Source organism: Oryctolagus cuniculus, chromosome 17, assembly GCF_051225735.1.
Source record: "Oryctolagus cuniculus isolate XC-2025 breed Fujian yellow rabbit chromosome 17, ASM5122573v1, whole genome shotgun sequence".
In the NCBI taxonomy this organism is placed as follows: Eukaryota; Metazoa; Chordata; class Mammalia; order Lagomorpha; family Leporidae; genus Oryctolagus; species Oryctolagus cuniculus.
In genome coordinates this window covers 6586536-6606035 of record NC_142883.1, presented here as the reverse complement: position 1 = coordinate 6606035, position 19500 = coordinate 6586536, and the positions used below count along the sequence as shown (strand labels likewise).

The window sequence follows — 19500 nt, the reverse complement described above, 5'->3', positions numbered from 1 at the left end:
CATATTTCCCATCTCAGGACTACACAGTCACAAAAGCACCTGTCCGTCCCGCTCTGGCCACGCTGCCCGCCCACCCCAGGCTGCTGGACCCTTCATCTCTGTTAATCCCCACTTCGTCTCCCAGCAGACACCGGGGGAGGAGGGGCATTAGCACAGAACTGGAGGGGACGAGTGGACAGGGGTCTCCTAGGCAGCCAGCTAGGGGTCTCGTAACTCCCCTGCCCCCTTCCCGGGGCCCACCCCAGTGGTGCTGTCCCAGCCGGGCGGGGCGGAGGGAGAGGCTGGGGCAGCCCCGCCTCACCTGTCCACAACGAAGGTGGAGGCATTGTGGCTCACGGAGGCGGAGTGCAGCGTCCAGCGGCCGCTGGGCAGCTCGCGGGTCTGCACGGTGTAGTAGCGCACGGGGGACAGCCCGTCGCTGCCCGGCTCCCAGGACAGCAGCACGCTGCGGGCTCGCACGTCCTCCTGCCGCACCACAGGCTTGCTGGGTGGCTGCGGCCGGTCTGCGGGGGGGGGGGGGGGGGGGCAGCAGAGGGAAGTCAGACACCTGGACCAGGTGGGGCTGCACCGTCCCAGGGGGGCAGCAGGTGTTCTGGGCTCGGGCCTGGTGCCCCCTCCCTGCCCCAACTCTATGCACACACTCAGGGCACTAGTCCCAACCTGGGGTACGGGCACCCCAGCTCCTTTGCTCCTGCCTATGTTGGCCCCTGATGGAGTGGGCGGGGCCCTGTGCCTCCCTCTGGGAGGCTTTGCTTCAAGCTAGCACCCCGCCCCCCCCGGCTTTTGCCTCTCCCCAGCCTCACTTCCCTGGCCTCCCCTGCAGGTTTCCTAACTCCAGTGTCAGGCATTTGGAGTGGACGCTTCTCTGGGTGGGGTGAGGTCCCCACTGTGGATGCATGGCAGCAGCCTGGGCCTCTACCCACTGGAGGCCAGTGGCACTGTACCCCCCTCCCGTGCTGTGACAACCGAAGTGACTCCAGACGCTGCCCCTGGATAGGAACCTCGACCTCCTGGTTGCTCCTGGGCACGTGTTCTCAGAACTCACTGCCACACCCACCGGGGTCAGGCAAGGTGGCAGCTCAGGGCTGGGACCCCAGGCTGCAACCCGGGTCCCCCAGGGGGCTGGACAGGGTCAAGGGCAGGAGGGGGTGGGGAGAGGAAGGCAGATGGTCACCAGTGTTCCTTTAGAAAACTAACATGGCGGCTGGCACTGTGGCATAGTAGGTTAAGCCTCCGCCTGCAGCACCTGCATCCTGTATGGGTGCCGGTCTGAGTCCCTGTTGCTCCACTCCCAATCCAGCTCCCTGCTAATGCACCTGGGAAAGTGGTGGAAGACGGCCCAAGTGCTTGGGCTCCTGCACCCACACGGGAGACCCAGAGGAAGCTCCTGGCTTCAGATCAGCCCAGCTCTGGCCGTTGCAGCCATTTGGGGAGTGAACCAGCGGATGGAAGACCTCTCTCTCTGTCTCTCCTTCTCTCTGTCTGTACTTCTGCCTCTCAAATAAGTAAATCTTACAGAAAAAAAAAAATAAAGCAAACCAGAGCAGAGCAGGGTCCTTGGGAGGGGTGCCTGGCTCAGCTCTGCTGGTCTGCCCGACCCCGTGCTGCCCATGGCTTCCGAGGGGGACTGGCTTTCGCTGCAGCCAGGGCAACGTGGCCTACAGCTACTGCTCCCCAGCACCCCCTGGCCTGCCCCTCAGGCCTCCCAGCCGCCCACGGCACTCACCTCTCTTCTCCGTGGTCACCACCAGGGCCTCGGCAGCTTCTCCCCAGCCCTTGCGGGTCTGGGCTGTGATACGGAACAGGTACACAGACTCGGGCTTGAGGCCGGTGGCCGTGTACTGGCGGGCGCTCGGCGCCAGCACTTCCACTGTGGCGGCGTTGGCCGTGGTGGTGTTGAGCCGGTGTGTGATCTGGTAAGCTGTGGGGGTGGGAGGGAGACAGGTGCGCTAGGGGGCGGGGCAGGCTGCCCCCAGCACCCCAAGCACGGGGCATTCCTTACTGAGCCAGTGTTACACCTGAGCCACCATGGCTGTGGTCTGTCTGCCTGAAACCCTCTCGGTCACTTCCCCGGTCCCCAGCTGTCACGAGGGAGACTGTAGACCATGCAGCACAGTGTCCGTGACCCCGTAACAGCCCCAAGTGAGGGAACCAAGGCAGGGATTGGCCAGACCATCAGCTGGGACTTCCGGCCTGGGTCTTCTGCTCCTAACACTCGTTCTTCCCAGCTGTTCTGTGTCCTGGGGAGCACAATGCGTCCAGGGCTAGGGCAGGTGGCGAATGAGTGCGTGAGTGCCCTGCAACAAGTCATCCAAGCCTCCCTTTTCAAGGTCAGGGGCCTGAGGCTGTGAGGGACGCAGACTTGCTCAAGTTCATGCAACTGGGGGAACCCTGGCTGTGAAACAAAGCTTCCGGGCGACGCCTCCCTCCCCTTTCCCAGCAGTGAGCGTGGCTGTGCTGAGCCGGCTAGTGCACCCTTGCTTGACCACAGTGGGAACAGCAGCCGAGGTCTACCAGATGGCCAGCGGGCTGGGGCCTCAGCCTTTGGAAGCACAAAGCCACTTGGTGGTCCTTAGGAGACCGGAGTCCTTTTCAGGCCCTCGGCTGACATCTGCCTCTTCTACATCTTACACCTCCTCCTCCCCTCTGCAGCCAGGCACAGGAGCAGGTGCAGGCTTACCAAGAATGATGCCGTTGGGGGCAGCTGGGGGCTGCCAGATCAGCCGCACAGATGTGGTCCTCACCTCTGGGAACAGGATGCCCATGGGTGGTCCCGGGACTGGAGGGGACAGAGAGGGAAGGGGCCGGCAGTGAGGCTGCCGCCAGCGAAGTCCAACCCGGTGGGGCAGCCGGGAGGGTGGAGGAAGACAGGGCCAGGCAGCGGAGTGAGTGAGCGTGGAGGGGCTGGCACCAGGTTAGGAACCAGGGTCGTGAAAATGAAACCCATGAGGCTCCCACCCTCAAATCCGGCTTGGCAGGAAGGGAAGGCAGAACGAGGCATCCACCCTCAAAGCAGGTGCCACTTGCCAGAGACCTTGTGCTGGCCTTGGCGCAGGGTCTGTGGTCACGCCCAGAACTGGGCAGGTGCACCGGCCCTGGGCCTGCACTGGGCAAGCTCCTTTGCCCATGGGGTGGGGTGCCGTGGGGCAACAGGAAGTGCCCCCTGCCCCCCGAGCCTGCACGACCTCTCTGTTTAGCTATTGCCCCAGGATCCTGGAATTCCCTGTCCAGGCAGCTCTGAACATTCTTCCAGGGTCTGCCTGGGCCCAGAGCCACCCTCCCGAGGACAGACTGCACCCCTGGACCCCAGGATGGCCAAAGGGTAGCTGTTGTGCAGGGGTGGGTGAAGAAGGAACGGTGCAGGCTAGAGGAAGGGTGGGCAGAGGACGGGACAGGGTGTCTGTGTGCGTAGGAGGCAAACACTGGGACTGAATGCCAAGAAACCCTGAGATTTCTAAACTTGAACTTGGCCTTGCAGGTCATGGGGAGGGGACATCTATTTGTCAAGGCAGGAGGATGGAACGTATTTAATTTAACAGTTCATTAGCTTGATTTATAACTTCAGGACGTACAGACATATGGTATTTGGGCTTCCTTCTGCATTCTCGTCTTGACCCTGCAAATGTGGGTAGGACGTGGGTGTGTATGGGGGGGAGGGCGTGAAGGAGAGGGCAGAGGACTAATCGGTCAGCTTGGGGTAGGGAACTTCCCAGCAGGGATGCTGCTGGAGCCCGGCTGGGGTCACCGGCTTGCACACAGGACCAGGAGGTTCTGGAAAACATCAAGGCTTTCTCCTTCCTAGAACTCTACTCAAAATGAGCCTGCCCCCAGAGGAGACAGAACACCAAGCATGCACAGAGCGCCTGTCCCATACGCTCGTCCTGAGCAACAGCCGGGACACGGAATCGGACGTCCGCCTGCCCTCATGGCTCCATTTCCCGCCCCGACGACACCCAGGCTGCCGTTAGCATCCTGGGTGGTGGGGCTGGGAGCCCTCAGGCACCTGCTCCCCACAGCTCAGCACAAACAGACCACGGCTGGCCTTGGAGCAGGGTGCGACCCCAGGAAGGAGGCTGGGAGGGCACTGGGAGGAAGGCGGTGCCCACGGGGACAGGGACTCACCGTCATCCAGCGTGCGTTCCAGGATGGGAGGGTGGCTGGGGCTGCCGTCGCCGATGCGTGTGAAGGCCAGCACCTGCAGCTCGTACAGCGCGTACTTGCCCAAGCCCGTGAGCTGCACGCTGCGGGACGCGTTGCCTTCCACCAGCCAGAACCGGGGCTGCGAGTCCGAGTCCTTCTCCTTGTACATCACCTGCAGGGTCCGGCGTGTGTGAGGGCCGCTCCCTGCCCATGACTCCCTGGACTCAGACCCAGGGACAGGTGGGCGGGGACGGGATGGGCGGACCTGGGCTCCTGGGAGTGGCTGGACCCCAAAGAGGCACCAGGCCAAGACACAGCTAGCATTCCCGAGGACCGGGCACACCAAGGCGGGCTCACTACCGGACTGGAAGTTTCCTTAGAGTGCATCCAGGTGGGAGGGGGGCCCAGAAGGGGCCTGTCACTCAGCTAGCAGTGGCAGAGAGCCACGCCTCCCAACCACTGCTAGGGAGGCGGAGTTTTATGGGGAATCCCAGCAGACAATGGAAACCCAAACAGAGAGGCTGGGGACACCCAGTGTGGCCTCCTGGGAGTGGGAGGCACCCCAAGGACCCGGGCCCCACTGGACACCTCTGGCTCCTTCCTTGTCATGCTGACCGCTGGGTAAGAAGGGAAGCAGAGGCCCAGAGGGTGGCCACAACAGGGGAGCTGGGGTGGCGAGGCCGGGGTGGGGGTGGGGGTGCAGGGACCCCGCTGTGCCCGGTCCCAAGACCCACCTTGTAGCCCAGCACCAGCCCGTTGCGGTCGGCCTCGGGGACCTGGCTCCAGCGCACCAGCATGCTGCTGGACGTGGTGGCCAGCGCAGACACGTTGGTGGGGCCAGACGAAGGCACTGAGTGAGAGGCAGAGCGGAGAGAAGGCATTCAGGGCCCGGCGCTGAGCTGGAGGTGGGAGGGGGTGGGGCAGGGGAGGAGCCAGCCCCAGGGCAGATTATCACACGTGACATCCCTGGGTTCTGGAAGGCGGCACAGACACTGCTGGTGTCAGGTTTGCCCCCTCCCGCCTCTATCCTCTGCTTGGGCTGACGGCAGGGGAGCCTGGAGCGTTTCCCACCAGCACAGCAGTGGGGGTGGGGGCCAGGAAGGCTGCCTGTGCTTTGAAATGGGCAGCGGACCACGTGTAGATGATCAGGGCTGCCCGTCTACCAAGGCTCGTGACCTGTGGGCGACCCCCTCTGTCCGGCCCCTGGGAGCTGCTAGCTGTCTTTCTGGAATGTTCTGAGAGCTAACTCTCCCTGAGTCTCCATCGCAGGCTCTCTGGGTGTCAGGGTTAAAGCTGGGGGCAGGGGCGTGGCCACTCGGGACAGCTGAGCCTGCCTGGCTGTCCCACAGAGGTGGGACCCCAGCAATCCCAGGGTGTGGCAGGTGCCCGGCAGGGAGGCTGAGCCCAGGCAGGCTCCCAGGCTGGCCTTGAACAGTGGCCCTCGGGTGCCCGCAGAGCAGAAGCAAAGGGGGTACCTGACTCCCGGGTCCTGCCCAGGACCGCCGGGCTCCAGGGCCCACTCCCGATGGCATTGAAAGCCTGGACTTGGACGCGGTACTCCGTCCACTCCTCCAGGCCCTCGATGGTGTACTCCCGCTCCACACGGTCCTGGACCACGTGGCTCAGGGTCTTGCCGTGGCCGTCCGAGCGGCTGTACTTGATCCTGTACCCCACAGAGTCGGCGTTCCCGTTGTATTCCATCTCTGGGAGAGGCTGCAGCAGGGCAGGGGTGGGCAAAGCCATGGTGAGCCCAGCCCGCCCTGGGCAGGGCAGAACTGCCCCCTCTCGCAGGCAGGCAGCCCACGGCCCAACCTGTCAGTGTCCACCCCCAGCTCTATTTTTTTTTTTAATTTATTTTGAAAGTCAGAGTTAGAGAGAGAGAGAGAGAGAGACATCAGGAGCCAGGTAGTCCATCCAGGTCTCCCATGCAGGCGCAGGGGCCCAACCACTTAGACCATCCTCTGCTGCTTTCCCAGGTGCACTAGCAGGGAGCTGGGTCAGAAGTGGAGCAGCCAGGATCAAACCACATGGGATGCTGGCGTGCCAGGCAGTTTCACCTGCTACACCACCATGCCAGCCCCTAACTCCGCATTTCCGATGGTCCCCACCTCCCTGTGTGTCCACTCCAGGCCATTCTTTATTGTGCACATGGCAATTCACTGCCCTGCGAGGGAGCGGGGGCTTCTCCAGGGGCCTTCGGAGACTGCCTGTCCCACCCACCAATGAGTGTGGCCACCTCGGACTCTGGCCATCTCTCGTGCTTAGCTCCCTCGCTCAGTGACCCGCCCATTCCACTTAACAGCCTGCAAGTCCTGGTCTCGGCTCGCACCTGCCCTGGGAGAAGCGGGCTCAGGGATGGATGGGGCACCCATCCCTGTCTGGAAGTCCCCGTCTGCACACCTGTCTCCCCTGCCGCGGCTCCAGACTCTGACTTCTTTGATCTCTTTGAAGGGAAAAAAGAGATTTCTCTCCTGGGCCTTAGGACTAGGCTGGGAGGGCTGTGTTCACCGCTTCAACGTAGTCTGGATGAACTGGGGCTGAGGTGTGTACATGCTGCAGGGAGCCCATACCAGAAGCAGGTGTGAGCTGAGAGCCGGAGCTGGAGCAGCCGCCCTCCTGGGCCTGCATCCCATAGCTCACTGCGGGCGACCCTCTGCAACCCACTCCTCCCTTTCGGCCTGGTCTCACTGCTCACTACCCACCCCCTCCCTCCGCAGACACTTGAAGCCGGCCAGAGACCACTAGGGGAGCCATGGACGGGCTTCAGAGCAGGGAGGGGACTTGATGCAGTCTCTCCCCTGCTAACTGGCCGCCGTGCACCATTAAGGGGGCCTGAGAGGGGCGTGGGGCCCTGCCCGGCACAGCTACTGCTGGTTGCTCCCTCTCTGGTCTCCCTGCACACTGCACTCTCTCCCCTCTGGGTATCTGAGACCTTGAAATGTGAGTAGGGGGAGGCAGAGGCCAGAGCACAGGGACAGGGCGGGGGGGAGGGGGGCTCCGGCCAGGGTACACTTGACTGGAGGGGCTGGGTGGGAAGGCGGCTCTGCTCCTGCTTCTCTGGGAGGGGAGGTTCGGAGGTAGGGCCAGTGGCGCCATGTTCCTCCTGGCTCCTCTCACAAGGCCGTCCACATAAGGGAAAGGCAGCAAGGGACTCACGGTCCTGCTGGCCCATGGTGGGAGCAGCCGCTGGGTGGTTTTCCACGGAAAGGAAGGAAGGGCGTGGGAGAATGGGTCTGGGGAAGCCACGTGCAGCTGGTACTTCCTGATACTGGAGCCACAAGGTGTGCGGTGCCGCTCCCAGCATGCACTTGTTTAAGAGTTCTGGTCTGCTCCACGCCTCCCTGGGATTGTGGGACCTGCACTGGGAACGCTGCCCCAGGGAGGGTCTGGGGGAGAATCGGCTGCTTCCCCGATTGTGGGGGCACTTGGCTGGGATTGGTCCCAGGCCCCTCCCCGGGTAAGTAAAGGACAAAAGCCGGTAACGAGTGAAGAGCTTGGGGCCGGCGCTGTGGCATAGAAGGTTAAGCCTCCGCCTGCAGCACCAGCATCCCATGTGGGCGCCAGTTCTAGTCCCAGCTGCTCCACTTCCGATCCAGCTCCCTGCTAATGCACTTGGGGAAGCAGCAGAAGATGACCCAAGTGCTTGGGCCCCTGCGCCCACGTGGGAGACTGGAAGAAGCTCCTGGTTCCTGGCTCCTGGCTTCCGCCTGGTCCAGCCCTGGCTGTTGCAGCCATTTGGGGAATAAACCAGTGGATGGAAGATCTCTCTCTCTCTCTCTGCATTTCAAATAAATAAATTTTCCAAAAAAAGAGTGGCCAGCTGTCAGCATTCCGAGGCGGGCCCTCCCTGGGGCACTGAGAGCTCTGTGGGGTGGTGAGGGTCAAGGTCCCCCCTGGAGCCTCACCATCCAGCGGAGCCACAGGCTGGTCTCACTGGCCGTGCGCAGCGTCACGTTGGCCGGGGCCATGTCAGGGGGCGCCTGGAGGGTCTGGATCTTTCTAGAAGGCTGGCTGGGTGGGCTTGTGCCCACGATGTTCACCTGGCGCATGCGGAAGCTGGGGGTGGGGGGAGAGGATGATGAGGGACGGTGAGGGCAGGACTTGGGGCCATGCCCCCCCCCCGGTCTGGGCAGCACCCCCACCCCAGCTGTGTCTGGTTACCTGTAGTAGGTAAAGGGGTTCAGGTCGGGAACCTCCATGGAGCGGGCGTCGGGCTCGTTGGCAAGCTGGTGGATCAGCAGCCACTCCTCTCCCTCTCCGATCACGCCCACCTGGAAAAGGGAGGACCCTTGGACCTGAGCCCCAGCTCCGGGGAGACGCCAGCCCTTCCACAGGGGTCCGGGTTCAACTCCCAGGACTCCTGCAAGGCCAAAGGGGTCCCCATCCTTCAGGGCCCTTGACCTTGGCTCCAGTGAGACTCGGAGACCTCCTGTTTAGAACCGAATGGACGCTGGTTACACCTGCAGTCCCAGGTCCTACCCTAGACCCAGCCCATCTGAATCCTGGGGGTGGTGCCACGTGGCTGGGCTTGTCATGAGTTCCTCATATACATTTGGGGTGCGGCTAAGGATCCCCGCTGGCACCCAAATCAGCCAACCATGCATCAGGACTGCGGGGGGTGGGATGCAGGTCAAGGGTGCAGGCAAAACTGAGACCCGGTGGCTTAGAGGGGCTGCGGCCAGCAGCCAGGTTCTAGGGCAGCTGCTCAGCACCTGGGCCAGGAAGGGATGAGGGAGGAGTGGGGAGCTCACAGGCTCAGGTGAGGTGCGGGTGTGGGCATCTGGGACATGTGGATGGTTCCCAGCTCACAATGGCCTGACTGAAGGATGTCGGATGAGGCTGTGAAATCGACATGCACTCGTATTTGCCACTTTTTTTGAATTTTAACATTTTTCCTGGCTCTTAATTCCTAATATGATACTTTGTTGAGATACCTGGCTGTAGGTTGATGTAAACAAGCATTCTGAGCGGGGGTTAAGGTAGGTGGGGCTAAGCTGTCACGTCTGGCAGGTGTTTTAACTGTGTTTTCCACTTCAGATATTTTCAACTTACGATGGGTTTGTCAAGACATAAACTCCGTGTAGGCGGACACGCACCTGTATTAGGCCACTGAGGGTTGTGCGTGAAAATTCACGCAGACCGATACACACTACACAGTGGAGAGCTGGGGGCTGCCCGAGGCCAGGAGAGGGGGCACTGCTTGTCCCGTGGGGCCACCCTTCAGCAGGCCTTACCTGGGCCTCCACCAGCCAGCGGGAGATGGAGGTTTTCCCATCGTAGCCTGGCCTGAACTGCAGGGTCACGGAGCGGGGGCCGATGTTGGAAATGCCCAGATTGGTGGGGGCCCCTGGCAGCTCTGGAAAATAAGAGGATAAGGTGGGAGGTCAGGGGACAATGTGTCCCCACCTGGAGCAGGAGGTCAGGAGGAAGTGTCCCCTCCTGGAATAGGCATTGTGGGCACAGAGGGGACTTTTCCTAGACTTGTCCTTGGAGAAGCAAGGTCAAGGCCTCCTTCTTGTCCCCCCAACAAAATCTGTGTTCCTGCGCCTGACAGAGCACCTGTGCATACACCAGGAGCCCGAGAGATCTGGGGGCTCAAGGCACCCTGCAGGGCCAGGGACGGCTCCCAGGGCCAAGCAACAGGGGCCGCAGATGCAGGGGGCTTCCTTGGGGGCTGGTGGGGACCTGCCGGGACGCTCCTGACGAAGGCTGAGCCAGCCCAATGTGGCTCCGCAGAACCAAGCGGGATCAATCCTCCCTTCCAGCGGCCCGGCCCCCACGCCGCTCCCCAGCCTGGGGTTGGGGTGGGGTGGGGACGGGGGCAGCTGGAGTTTTCCCACCAGGAACCTGGGGCTCCTAAAGTCAAGTTTGGGTTGCCAGTTTGGGTTCCAGCTGCTCCACTTCTAATCCAGCTCGCTGCTAACGTGCCTGGGAAAGCAGTGGAAGATGTCTCAGTCTTGCCTGGGCCCCTGCACCCACACAGGAGAACAGAAGCTGCTGGCTTTGGCATGGCCCAGCCCTAGCTGTTGTGTGGCCATTTGGGGGAGTAAACCAGTGCATAGAGGCTCTCTCTCTTTCTCTGTGTCTCTCCTTCTTTTTCTGTAACTCTGCCTTTCAAATAAGTCAATAAATCCCCCCCCCAAAAAAAAGAGAGAGATAGAAAGAATTTTGGCTTATTCCCCAAATTCCTAGGGCTGGACCAGGATAAAGTCATGAGCCTGGGACTCAATCCTGGTCTCCCATGTGGGTGACAGGGACCCAAGTACTCGGGCCATCACCTGTTGCCTCCCAGGGGGAGCCTAAGGAGGAAGCCGGAATTGGAGGTGGAATATAGGGATTCCACGTGGCAGCTAACTGGTGCACCAAGCACCTGCTCCTGAACTTGAGTTTTATTCCATTTTCCACCACTTCTCTGAAGTCCCCTTGTGCCTATCAACGTCACTCTTTACGGCTGTGATGCACGGGCCAGGTTCAGGCCCTCAAGGACAGGGAGGAGGGATGCTGGCCACATGGTCACCTAGCCCAACTCCCCGTGGACACGGGTGGTGAAATGGAGGCAGGGTGACAGCCTCGTCTTGCTCGGGGTCACAGAGCTGGGCAGGTACAGTGCTGGGATCAGACCCCGGCTCCCTCTCTGTGCCTGGCCCAAGACTGCTCCCGCCACCTGCTGCCACCTCCCTGAGCGACCCATTTGGACTTCCGGGTACCAGTGAGCATTGTTCCAGATACCACGGGAGGCTGCGGTGGACCGGGATGGGGGAGGGAGGGGGCGCTGAGATGCGAAGGGGCTGGGGGAGGAAGCTACAGTGAGCCCGCCGAGTCTTCACCCAGAGACCTGGAGTCGTGGGGAGGACCCGGGGCCAGCGAGGGCCCGAAGGGTAGAAAGCCAACATCCCTGACCACAAGGCCTCAGCCACAGGCTGCTGAGGGGCACAGCAGAGGCCAGCAGTCCTGTGCTGAGAGCGGCACCCACCTGGAGGCACCCCCGAGGAGATGGTGGAGGCGGACACCTGGCCCTGGCCCTTGGCAGTCATGGCGGCCACCTCGATGGTGTAGGTGGTGAGCGCGGTGAGGCCCGTGACGCGGTACTCCAGGGTCACGTTGGGCAGGTAGTGGGTCACGCGGGTGTTGGTTCGGTTGTACTCCTCCCAGGAGATCCGGTACCCTGGGGAGAACACCCCAGCAGTGGTGTGAGCTTGGCTGGGACCACGAGTTAGCCTTGACCCTCACCCTACTTCTCGCTTTTTCACTTGGTCAACAGAGTCACAAAGGCTGGGGGAGGTGGGGGGGCGCTGCTCAAGCCGGGGCCACAGGCGTCACCTCCATGGGACACCGACTTGGTGTGGGGAGTGCAGGGGAGACCCTGGGACGTGGCACAGAGCAGAGGGGCTGCAGGCCTCCCCAGTGCCGTGTGATAGAAAGAGGGGGCTGGCTGGGGGTTGGACGGCACTAGCTGAAGACAGGGGGATGGGCCAGCTGACCCGCCTGTCCCCGTCCCACCCTGGTGCAGGGACACCGCGACGCCTACCTGTGAGGATGCCATTCTTCTCTCCTGGCTCCTGCCAGCTGACCTTCAGCGAGGTGTCCAGGATGTCACTGAAGCTCAGGTGTCCCACAGGCCCGGGCACTGTACCCCAAAAGGACCCCCCACCCCACCCGATGCCAGTTAAAGCCTCAGAGAAAGAGAGAGAGAGACCACCATCTGCAAGGCAGCCCACGGCCACCCAGGGATGCGAGGGCCCAGAAGCCAAGACCAGGGCTGCCTCTGCCTGCAGTGCCAGCCGACCATGGGTGGGGGCTGGGCGATGCCTACCATCCTCGTGGGTGCGCACCAGCTGGGGGGTGCTGCGGGGCCCGTCTCCGGGGGTGGTGAAACACAGCACGGAGGTGAAGTAGTCAGTGAACTTCTTCAGGCCGGACACGAAGCCCATGTGGATGCTGTCTTGAAAGTTGGGCCGGACGGTCACCATGGTAACCTCCTCTTCCTGCTCCGGCTCCCAGGCAATCAGCTGGGGGAGAAGCCAGTGAGAATGTTCCAGAAGAGGCCAAGCTGTTTCCTACAGGCTCCTCCCAGAGAAGGGAGAGGCAGGGCAGGCGACACACAGTCCCTCCTGGCGACCCTTCTGTGTAAGAACGGTGCTGGGTGCATCCCATGAGCCAGCACTTACCCAACTCTTCTCACAGCAACCCCGGGAGGGAGGCATTTTAGTAGGACCAGCTACAAAGTTGCAGGTCCGTGCAAACTGGAAATAGAAGGCCTCTCTCTTTGTTCAACAGCTGTTCAGAATGTCAAGGGGTGAGCCTCTGACCCCGTGGTTAGGAGGCCCATGTCCCACTTGGGGTCAAGTGCCAGCTCTGCCTCCCGACCCCAGCATCCCGATAACATGCACCCTGGGAGGCAGCAGTGATGGCTCATGGGAGATCTGGACCGAGATCCCGGCTCCTGGCTTCAACCCCGGCCAGGGGGCTGGTGCAGGCATTCGGGGAAGGAACCAGCTGATGCGGAGTTCTCTCTCTGTCTCTCAAAGTTAAAATAAAAAATAAAACCAAGATACTAGCAGTGGAGCGTCTAACCAGGCTCAGGGCCCTGCCAAGTACAGGGTCCTAGACGACGCCACAGGCTGTACGCTCATTAGGCTGGCCCTGTATCTCAGGGAGGAGTTAACGGAGGCTTAGAGAGGCTGAGTGATTACTCCACGCCACACAGCTAAGGGGAAGACGAGGTTCTCAGAGTTGGGCCCTGAGGCGTGCACACCTGTCTCTGTACCGGCTGGGTGGCCTCGCCTGGAGTTCTCCCAGGGTCACTTCCTATGGGGCCAGGAAGTTGAGCAGGTGGGTAACTTGTATCCCCTTACACTCATTGCCAGAGTTAGGATTCTGATCCTAAAATACCACCTAGCGGGTGGGCGAGGGCAAGAACCCCCCACCCGGAAATTCGTCCCCTCCTCTCTCACCTCGCACACTGCTCCCACCTGGGGGGCTGAGCCCCCTGCTCTCTCACCTCCTGCTCCTGTCTCCTGGGTCCTGCATCTGTCGCCAACAATGACAGCTGGCCTCATTTATCTGAAGTTGATTAACCAGCAATTAATGGTGAAAAGCAACACTTGATGCGTTTCAATAAGCGTGGGTATTTATAGTTGTAAAACAATAGCACCCCTATGTTTCCTGATTAACTCCCGTCTGTAACAATGCTTAATCTTCTCCTTGTGGTGGCCGTGTGTTTATAAAGGATGTTTTGAAATTTAATTGGTATTGTGAAAAGATAGCCTATAGCAAGTTAATTAGACACTAATTAGACCCTAAAAAATACTAATCAGAAATACTAAGTGGCATTTAATAAGTATGTTAAATATCCTCCTTATTTTGCTTATCTTGTTTCACAGCAATTAAATTGCGCAACTTCTTTGGAGTAGATTAAGAAACAAGTTTAATGTTTTCATTTCATTTAATTAATGTAAATTTGAATTAATTATGCCGTTAGAATTAATTGTGTGGTGTGTTCCCAAGCAAGTGTAAAATATGGGTAAATATTACGCTATCTGGCTTAGGCCAATGACAATCACTATTTTTTTTTTTAAAGATTTCATTTGTTTTTATTTGAAAGGCAGAGTTACAGAGAGGCAGAGAGAGAGAGAGAGAGAGAGAGAGAAGGAGAGAAAGTTCTCCATCTGCTGGTTCACTCCCTAAATGGCTTCAACGGCCAGAGCTGTGCTGATCTGAAGCCAGGAGCTAGGAGCTTCTTTCGGGTCTCCCACATGGGTGCAGGGGCCCAAGGGCCTGGGCCATCTTCTATTGCTTTCCCAGGCCATAGCAGAGAGCGGGATCAGAAGTGGAGCAGCCGGGATTAGAACCGGTGCCCACATGGGATGCCGGCGCTGCAGGTGGTGACTTTACCCACTATACCACAGGGCCAGCCCCACTGTTTTTTTTTTTTAATATGGAAAAAGGGTGTCTTGAGAGGTGCTTTAAAACAGTGGCACCAGGCCTTGCCCAGACACAGGGCCTGGAAGGACATATCCGGGGCAATGGAAGGGCGGCTGACCTCAGCATCCCACGGTACAAGATGGTGGCAGGGCAATGGCTTCCCATGACTGCCTCAAATGATTTAGGATGGGATGTGAGCTACCTGTACTTCCCCAGCTGTGTGGGAAGAGGAGGGAGCTTAGGAATAAGAGAGAGAGAAAGAGAGAGAGCGAGCGAGTGAGAGAGAGAATACTGCCTTTAGCATGTCTTATTGCCCTATAAGAGCTGGACTGCGGGCAGGCTTAGACGGCCTCACGAGCCCAGTGAACACACACAGACCCCTCCCGACATGCAGGCGTGGGGTGCGCCCCGCCCTGGCCACTCCCACCTGATGGCCACATTGCGGACTGGGCAGGAAATCACTGTCCCGTGCGGTCACCAAGAAGAAAACCGAGGTGCTGGGAGGTGGAGCAGTTTATGCGTGGCCCGCCAGGAGCCGGCTCCAGATCTCTGGGCTGTGAGGTCACGGATGACCCCTCTGCTTCCCCGAAGGCACACACAGTGTGAAGTTAGGGCTCCCGCGATGCCCCTGTGCCTTCTCATTAGTAGGCATCACTGTTGATTACCTTAGAAGGTTGCTGGTCTCGGATTCTAAGCGGACTGGGCTCCCTAGAGGCTGAGGTTTATGAAAGAGAAGGAGCACCAGACGCAGGTTCGACTCCCCCTGAGACAGTGGAGGCCCAGGGAGGTGAGCCCCAAACCTTGTCACTCGCTGTGTGACCCTGGGCAAGCCACTGGGCCTCGGGCTATCCCGGGGAGCAGGGATCGCAACCCGGCTGGCCTCAGAGGGAAGCCTCTTACCCCAGTGCCGGCAGCACAGCCAGAGGTGAGAAAGGTGTGCAGAATTACTATCCCCCAGCTACTGCAGTGGGAAACAGGAGCTTTGTCTCTCTCTCCTTCCCCACCTCTGTTTGCCTCTGCAAGGGTTCACATAGAACACCTTGGACAAGCTAGGTAAGCAATCAACAGCAGTGTTAGGTGACGGGGGAAGGTTCTGGGGGTTAAGTGGAGGAGAACCAGGCAGCCAGGGGATGGGAGTGTGATGCAGGTTGTGCGCTGTTACTTATTTATTACACTGCTTTCCTTTCAACTCATGTAAATACACGTCCTATTTAAGACGAAAATGAAAAGATGTAGACGATACATCTACAGCCCTAATGGGATTTGGCAGGGGTAAAAAAAATTATGTACACATTTACCCTTTCACCCAACAATCTCATTGTGAAGAATCTATTCAAAAGCCATTGTGAAAATACAAAAAGATGTGCGTACAAAGCCATCCCCTGAAAAAGCCGGTTACAGGAACAGGCTGGAAGCGACCCAGATGCCACCGGGAGGAGGCTGGCTGGCTAAGCCACGGGAGACCCGCGAGATGAATTATGATATGGGTGAGAACATGGAGCAAGGATCTCTCTGGGCACCCTCAAGTGTTGTTAAAGGACAGCAAGATGGAGAAAGTGTAGAAAGTGCCATTCATCAGAGACAGACAGGATACACTTATTTATGTGCACAAACCGGCTTGTAGAACCGGGAAAAACAAACAAGCAACACAGGCTGAGGGGAACAGGCTGCAGGTGCCCTTTTTTCGGGATTTTCCTTGCAGATCTGTCTTGGGAGCTGTGTACATAGTCTCTGTAATTACAGGACAAAATTAAATAAAAAAAATCAATCCCTAAACATTGAAAACAGGATGAAGAAAAAGAACCCAATCGTGCGGTGAGCTGTGGCAAAATTACACAGAGAGAAAATACTTCAAAGACTTTGGAGCGCACTAACAGGCAGTTCACACGCAGCGGGACAGACCCCAGGCATCAGACGGACTGCAAGCAGTCCACGGCAGCCGCCCGCGATGTCACCCATCTGAACCTGGAGTGCGTCCTGATGGGACGGAGGAGGGGGGTGACCACGCTGGGGGTGCGGGAAGGGTGTTCTTAGTACGGAGAAGAGAGACGAGACAAAAAGACCAAGGAAGCTTGCAGTCTTGAGCTGTAACTATCGGAATGTCTTTTGTCTTTATAAAATAATATTTCTTGGACCAGGATTGTGGTAGAGCAAGTTGGGCCACCGCCTGTAATGCTGGCATCCCCTAGGGCGCTGTTTCGAGTCCTGGCTGCTCTACTTCTGACCCAGTTCCCTGCTCATGTGCCTGGGAAAGCAGCAGGAGTCTCCGGGCCCTGCCACCCAGGTGGGAGATCGTGGTTCCTTGCTTTGGCTTGGCCCAGCCCTGGCCATTGCAGGCATCTGGGGAGTGAACCAGCAAATGGAAGATCTCTCTCTATCTCTCTGTCTCTCCCTCTCTCTGTAATTGTACCTTTCAAATAAAAAAATAAATCTTTTTTTTTTTTTTTTTTGACAGGCAGAGTGGACAGTGAGAGAGAGAGAGAGACAGAGAGAAAGGTCTTCCTTTTGCCGTTGGTTCACCCTCCAATGGCCGCCGCGGCCAGCGCGCTGCGGCCGGCGCACCGCGCTGATCCGATGGCAGGAGCCAGGAGCCAGGTGCTTCTCCTGGTCTCCCATGGGGTGCAGGGCCCAAGCACTTGGGCCATCCTCCACTGCACTCCCTGGCCACAGCAGAGGGCTGGCCTGGAAGAGGGGCAACCGGGACAGAATCCGGCGCCCCGACCGGGACTAGAACCCGGTGTGCCGGCGCCGCTAGGCGGAGGATTAGCCTAGTGAGCCGCGGCGCCGGCCTCAAATAAAAAAATAAATCTTTAAAAATGATAATAATAGGGGCCGGTGCTGTGGCATGCAGGCTAAGCTACTGCCTGCAGCGCCGGCATCCCATATGGGTGCTGGTTTGAGTCCCGGCTGCTCCATTTCTGACCCGGCTCCCTGCTAATGTTCCCAGGAAAGCAGCAGAAGATGGTCCAAGTGCTTGGGCCCCTGCACCCATGTGGGAGACCCGGAAGAAGCTCCTGGATTCAGAATGGCCCAGCTTTAGCCGTTGTAGCCACTGGGGGAATGAACTAGTGGGCAGATCTCTCTCTCTCTCTCTCTCTCTCTCTCTCTCTCTCTTTCTCTCTCTCTCTCTTTCTGCCTCTGCTTCTTCCTCTCTGTAACTCTGCCTTTCAAGTAAAACAAATAAATCTTTACGGCCGGCGCCGCGGCTCACTAGGCTAATCCTCCACCTAGCAGCGCCGGCACACTGGGTTCTAGTCCTGGTTGGGGCGCCGGATTCTGTCCTGGTTGCCCCTCTTCCAGGCCAGCTCTCTGCTGTGGCCAGGGAGTGCAGTGGAGGATGGCCCAAGTGCTTGGGCCCTGCACCCCATGGGAGACCAGGAGAAGCACCTGGCTCCTGCCATCGGATCAGCGCGGTGCGCTGGCCGCGGCGGCCATTGGAGGGTGAACCAACGGCAAAGGAAGACCTTTCTCTCTGTCTCTCTCTCTCTCACTGTCCACTCTGCCTGTCAAAAAAAAAAATCTTAAAAAAAATAATAATAAGATTTCTGAGCTGCCCAATAATGGGGTGCAGAAACAACCACCGTTCCTGGCATAAGGAGTCCAGAGAGGCCAGACTGTGCCCACTATCACTGCCTACCAGGAGGAACGAGGACTCCAAACGGAACGGCCGATCCCAGGCACCGTGCAGTAGACATACAGCCTGGGACATCTCGTCATGGGCCATGCTCCCAGGACTGAACGTGAAGCAGGAACAATGGCTTAATTTAGCATCACTAAGGAAGTTGAGGGCTGGCCCTGTGGCGCAGCAGGTTAAGCCGCTGCCTGCGATGCCGGCATCCCACAGGAGCGCTGGTTTGAGTCCTGGCTGCTCCGCTTCTGATCCGGCTCCCTATTAATGCACCTGGAGGGCCGTGGAGGATGGCCCAAGTACCTGGAGACCCTCATGGAATTCCTGGCTCCTGGCTACGGTCTGGCCCAGCCCTGGTCATTGCAGCCATTTGGGAAGTGAGCCCATGGTTGAAGATTCATTCTCTCTCTTTCTTTCTGTAACTCTGCCTTTCAAGTCAATAAATAAATCTTAAAAAAAAATTAGAGACTTGAAATTCATTAGATACGTTAACAAATCCTTAAGTGCACAGTAATAGTGGCAAAACCCAACCAGAACAAAGCGTCACCACCCTTCCTCCCCACATCACCGAGTTCCCCTGGCAACTCAGAAAGTGCCAAGGAGCCAACTCTTTTTGTACTAAAAATTGCCAAGTCATGGAAAAGAACTGAGCGTTTACGCTGCTTTTCCTGGCTAACCTGGGACACCAAAGTTGATAAAGGGAAATTTGTTTTGTTTTGGTTTTTCAAAGCATCTCAGCTAATCAAGGCGAAATGACAGTCTTCGCCCATCACCGTTTGCAACCCCTATGGCGAGCACAGATCACACAAGGATTGCTGGTGGCAGCCGACACCACAGGAAGAGTGAGAGCCAGACGTGGCTCCTCCTGATGGAGACGCACAGCACCATCCAGGAAGCGATAGTTTGAAAAAAAAAAAAAAAAAAAAACAACAAAAAACCCACTGGACTTGATCGCCCCTAGTTCTAGGTTCCAATTAACTGCAAACGCAGCGTTCACAGCGATGTGTTAAATAACCCCACGGGGATGCAATCAGAAAAGCCAGACACTGGAACATTCTAAAGAGGGATGACTAAGCTCCCTCGCCAAATAAATCACAAGGAAAAAGGAGAGAGGAAGAGACGGGGAACCTGCAGATCAACCAAGACCTCACAAAACCCCAGCGGTGGCGACTCTGTGGACTTCATTTAGATCCTGGGGCCGACAAACCGAGAAAGAGAAATTACGCGGCGATCCAGAAAATTCTAAGGCTGACGGGAAATCGAAGGAGGCTAAAGGGACTGCTGGTATTTTTAGGCCTGATCCTGATAATGCGCTTATTGTGGTTTAGTTTTAAGAAGAGACCTTATCTATCACACTGTTCAATGCAGACGCATTTATGGGATCAGCTCCGGAATGTTCCACGGGAGAGGCAGAGGGTCGGGGACAGACGGGTGTGTTTGTGAGCCGCGGAGAAAGCTGCTGTTCACTATGGTCCTGCCTGCACCTTGGCAGATATCTGAAAATTCTCAGAGTTAAAAGCCGAAGGGGCCGGCGCTGTGGCACAGTGGGTTAAGCCACCACTGGCAACGCCAGCATCCCATAGTAGCGCTGGTTTGAGTCCCGGCTGCTCGGCCCCCTGCGAAGGCACTCGGGTTAGCAGCAGACGGTGCCTGGGCCCCAGCCACCCACGTGGGAGACATGGGCAGAGCTCCAGGCTCCTGGCTTGGGCCTGGCCCAGCCCTGGCTGTTGCGGCCTTTTAGGGAGAGAGCCGGCAGATGGGAGATCTCTGGCTCTGTCTCTCCCTCTCTCTGTCACTCTGCCTTTCAA

The 19500-nt window shown here is 58.5% G+C and overlaps 1 protein-coding gene across 4 annotated transcripts in view; it reads right to left on the bottom strand.

Moving 5' to 3' along the window:
• SDK2 (sidekick cell adhesion molecule 2) overlaps window positions 1-19500 on the bottom strand; it is a 236085-nt gene that overhangs the window by 33449 nt on the left and 183136 nt on the right. For 3 of the 4 annotated variants that reach the window (XM_089317879.1, XM_051825916.3, XM_070060373.2), the window contains exons 19-30: window positions 11954-12149; window positions 11669-11767; window positions 11114-11305; window positions 9375-9496; window positions 8302-8411; window positions 8046-8196; window positions 5616-5853; window positions 4875-4990; window positions 4123-4312; window positions 2681-2779; window positions 1727-1921; window positions 302-503 (exon numbers count right to left, since the gene is read on the bottom strand). In XM_089317879.1, the coding sequence (XP_089174005.1) occupies window positions 302-503; window positions 1727-1921; window positions 2681-2779; window positions 4123-4312; window positions 4875-4990; window positions 5616-5853; window positions 8046-8196; window positions 8302-8411; window positions 9375-9496; window positions 11114-11305; window positions 11669-11767; window positions 11954-12149 (1910 nt within the window). Of the gene's footprint in view, window positions 1-301; window positions 504-1726; window positions 1922-2680; window positions 2780-4122; window positions 4313-4874; window positions 4991-5615; window positions 5854-8045; window positions 8197-8301; window positions 8412-9374; window positions 9497-11113; window positions 11306-11668; window positions 11768-11953; window positions 12150-13141; window positions 13247-19500 lie in introns of those variants that run through there. The other variant, XM_089317880.1, reaches the window with a different exon arrangement.